The sequence below is a fragment of the Mesoplodon bidens genome (genome assembly GCF_964165515.1).
Source record: "Mesoplodon bidens genome assembly, chromosome: 2".
NCBI classification, from domain to species: Eukaryota; Metazoa; Chordata; class Mammalia; order Artiodactyla; family Ziphiidae; genus Mesoplodon; species Mesoplodon bidens.
In genome coordinates, this window is record NC_138177.1 from 139793873 (window position 1) to 139798053 (window position 4181).

The following is a 4181-nucleotide window of genomic DNA, read 5'->3' on the forward strand; positions in this document are numbered from 1 at the left end:
TCATCATTAATCATTAGAGAAATGCAAATCTAAACTACAGTGAGATATCATCTCACACCGGTCAGAATGGCCATCATCAAAAAATCTAGAAACAATAGGGGGGAGAAGAGGGCGGGAGGGGGAGGGAGAGGCGACCCGGGAGTCGTAGTGGGCCGTGGGTCGGACCGGGTCCCGGGGCAGCGGGAGCCAGGGCCGGGCCGAAGGGCTTGGCGGGCCGTTAGAGGGCCGCGGCGGCTGTCGGGTCTCCTCCCCTGCCGGAATTGCGGGCCCCGGAGCCCGGGGCCTCCGGCGCTGTGCCCACCCCGCTCCAGCTCGCGTCTCCCGACTCCAATTAGAACAGCCCGACGGCCATGGAGGCCGAAGAGAGGATGGAATGCCTTCAGGAGTTCCCTGAACATCATAAAATGATCCTGGACCGATTGAATGAACAGCGAGAGCAGGACCGGTTTACTGACATCACCCTGATTGTCGACGGACACCATTTTAAGGCCCACAAGGCTGTTTTGGCTGCTTGCAGCAAGTTTTTTTACAAATTCTTTCAGGAGTTTACTCAGGAACCTTTGGTGGAGATAGAAGGTGTTAGTAAAATGGCCTTTCGTCATTTGATTGAGTTCACATATACAGCAAAATTAATGATACAAGGAGAAGAAGAAGCCAACGATGTATGGAAAGCAGCAGAGTTTCTACAAATGCTTGAAGCTATCAAAGCCCTTGAAGTCAGGAACAAAGAAAACTCAGCTCCACTAGAGGAAACTACCACAGGAAAAAGTGAAGCAAAAAAAAGAAAGATTGCAGAAACTTCAAATGTTATCACTGAGTCATTGCCGTCTGCAGAATCTGAACCTGTTGAAATCGAGGTGGAGATTGCTGAAGGCACAATCGAAGTGGAAGATGAAGGCATTGAAACGTTAGAGGATGTGGCTACTGCCAGGCAGTCCATAAAGTATATTCAGAGCACAGGTTCCTCTGATGATTCTGCTCTGGCATTATTGGCAGATATCACCAGCAAGTACCGTCAGGGTGATAGAAAAGGGCAGATTAAAGATGAAGATGGCTGTGCCTCTGACCCCACAAGCAAACAGGTAGAAGGTATTGAAATTGTGGAACTTCAGCTGTCACATGTGAAGGACTTGTTCCACTGTGAGAAATGTAACCGTTCATTTAAATTGTTTTACCATTTTAAGGAACACATGAAATCACACTCCACTGAGAGTTTCAAGTGTGAAATATGCAATAAAAGGTATCTTCGGGAGAGCGCATGGAAACAGCACCTCAATTGTTACCACCTTGAAGAAGGTGGAGTCAGTAAGAAGCAAAGAACTGGGAAAAAAATTCACATATGTCAGTACTGTGAGAAACAGTTTGACCACTTTGGACATTTTAAAGAGCATCTTCGAAAGCATACAGGTGAAAAACCTTTTGAATGTCCGAATTGTCATGAACGATTTGCTAGAAATAGCACCCTCAAATGTCACCTGACTGCATGCCAAACTGGAGTGGGGGCAAAAAAGGGAAGAAAGAAGCTTTATGAATGTCAGGTCTGTAATAGTGTGTTTAACAGCTGGGACCAGTTCAAAGATCACTTGGTAATACACACTGGAGATAAACCCAACCACTGTACTTTGTGTGACTTGTGGTTTATGCAAGGAAATGAATTAAGGAGGCATCTCAGTGATGCTCATAATATTTCAGAGCGTCTAGTAACTGAAGAAGTTCTTTCAGTAGAAACACGTGTGCAAACTGAACCTGTGACATCAATGACTATTATAGAACAAGTTGGGAAGGTGCACGTGTTACCATTGCTTCAGGTTCAAGTGGATTCAGCACAAGTGACTGTGGAACAGGTCCACCCAGATCTGCTCCAGGACAGCCAAGTGCACGATTCACATATGAACGAGCTTCCAGAAGAGGTCCAGGTAAGTTATCTAGAAGTGGGTCGAATTCAGGCTGAAGAAGGTACCAAAGTACATGTAGAGGAGCTGCATGTTGAACGGGTAAATCAGATGCCAATGGAAGTACAAACTGAGCTTCTAGAAGCAGAGTTGGATCAAGTGACCCCTGAAATCATGAACCAAGAGGAGAGAGAGCCTACCCAAGCAGATGCTGCTGAGGCGGCCAGAGAAGATCACAAAGATGCTGAGGGTTTAGAGACCAAATCAACAGTGGATTCCCAAGCTGAAAAGTCAGGAAATGAGAACAGAACACCTATGCCAGTTTTAGAATGAAATAACAAATGAATATATTTTTAAATTTATGTGTTGAGTTTTTGAACTGATGGGCAGTGTGACTGTCCTTAAGCTAACAGACATGTGGACCAAAGTTAAGCTCTTTCCTGTTGTGTTGAACTGTTTCTGTTGAAACAAACTGATTTTCCCCCACTTGATGCCATGGAGGAGGGATCTTTCCCATAAGTGAATGGGAAGCTTTGAGAAGTATATTTCTGGAAAACTGAAACGGATTATATTCTTATTATATAGTTGGGTACGAATGTATCTATTTTCATTGTGGTAAGGCTTCTCCCTTCTCTCTTTGCCCAGTCATGTCCTTCCTCAAGTTCTTTTTCCCCCATATTGTAAAATCAAATGTAAAATCATTAGAATACAAGTTTATGTATTCTAATGCATGTTAGAACATTTGAATATATAGGATACACAAGGCTGCATGAAGAAAAGTGCATTGTTACTGTGCAGTTAAATTTTGGCTTCTGGCTTTCTTTAACTTGAACAACACTCTTGTCTACCCTGACAGTCACGGATGTCATCTCTGCAACAGAAACGGTGGTGGTGGTGGCGGCGGCAAATTTCTAGAATGTTTAAAAACCAACCACACCCATGTGCCTTTTCAAATTCAACTAAACCTCTGTAAAGCGCCTCTGGTTCTTTCAGAGTTTGTGTTGCAAGGAGCAATGTAGGTCATGCTATAGCACTCGGTATTTTCCTTACAGTGACAGCTACCAGTTCTTTTTCACTTCAGTTAGATTGAGAAATTTCATTCAATGGCGGCTGAAGGGCCATTTTCAATTGGGAAAATTCACTTATATCTGTGGTAAACTTTATTTTGATGAAAAGTTGCACTAGTATTTTACCACCAGATGAAAAAAAGATAAGCATCACTTAAAAATTAATGTATTTAAAATAAAGTACAGAGAAAAAACATGTATATAATATATCAGGCTTTGTTTTGAATGAATCTTTTTCCCCAATCCTTAATGTAAAGATCTTGTGCTATAACTTTTAAAGCCATACAAATAAGAGTGCTAAACTGTGGACTTAAAAGTAGGTGTGTAAATATTTTTAATCAGTATTACTTGGAAAATACAATATAACAACCACATACACCAAAAAAAAAAAATCTAGAAACAATAAATGCTGGAGAGGGTGTGGAGAAATGGGAACCCTCTTGCACTATTGGTGGGAATGTAAATTGATACAGCCACTATGGAGAACAGTATGGAGGTTCCTTAAAAAACTAAAAATAGAACTACCATACGACCCAGCAAACCCACTACTGGGCATATACCCTGAGATAACCATACTTCAAAAGAGTCATGTACCAAAATGTTCACTGCAGCTCTATTTACAATTGCCAGGACATGGAAGCAACCTAAGTGTCCATCAACAGATGAAAGGATAAAGATGTGGCACATATATACAATGAAATATTACTCAGCCATAAAAAGAAACGAAATTGAGTTATTTGTAGTGAGGTGGATGGACCTAGAGTCTGTCATACAGAGTGAAGTAAGTCAGAAAAAGCAAAACAAATACCATATGGTAACACATACATATGGAATCTAAGGAAAAAAAAAAGGTCACAAGGATTCTAGGGGCAAGACGGAAATAAAGACACAGACCTACTAGAGAATGGACTTGAGGATATGGGGAGGGGGAAGGGTAAGCTGTGACAAAGTGAGAGAGTGGCATGGACATATATACTGTACCAAATGTAAAATAGATACCTAGTGGGAAGCAGCCGCATAGCACAGGGAGATCAGCTTGGTGCTTTGTGACCACTTAGAGGGGTTGGATAGGGAGGCTGGGAGCAAGGGAGACTTAAGATGGAAGAGATATGGGAACATATGTATATGTATAACTGATTCACTTTGTTATAAAGCAGAAACTAACACACCATTGTAAAGCAATTATACTCCAATAAAGATGTTAAAAAAAAAGAAGTTGAAT

General features: G+C 41.8%; 1 protein-coding gene across 2 annotated transcripts; it reads left to right on the forward strand.

Moving 5' to 3' along the window:
• The first annotated feature begins 203 nt into the window (after positions 1 to 203).
• On the forward strand, positions 204 to 2733 carry LOC308606939 (zinc finger protein 131-like). 2 transcript variants are annotated; one of them, XM_081218444.1, is made up of 2 exons: positions 204 to 1082; positions 1185 to 2729. In XM_081218444.1, the coding sequence occupies exons 1-2, from the start codon at positions 351 to 353 to the stop codon at positions 2223 to 2225; spliced, it is 1773 nt and encodes a 590-aa protein (XP_081074570.1). In that variant the 5' UTR covers positions 204 to 350; the 3' UTR covers positions 2226 to 2729. The 2 variants fall into 2 exon arrangements, with proteins under 2 accessions (XP_081074570.1, XP_081074571.1); XM_081218445.1 differs by having other exon boundaries at positions 1003 to 1089; positions 1185 to 2733.
• The last annotated feature ends 1448 nt before the right edge of the window (positions 2734 to 4181 follow it).

Excerpts from the sequence above, each read along its gene's own strand:
- LOC308606939 (XM_081218444.1), top strand. The coding sequence starts at position 351 with ATGGAGGCCGAAGAGAGGATGGAATGCCTTCAGGAGTTCCCTGAACAT. Across the intron at positions 1,083-1,184 it reads CTGACCCCACAAGCAAACAG|GAACACATGAAATCACACTC; the intron begins GTAGAAGGTATT and ends TACCATTTTAAG.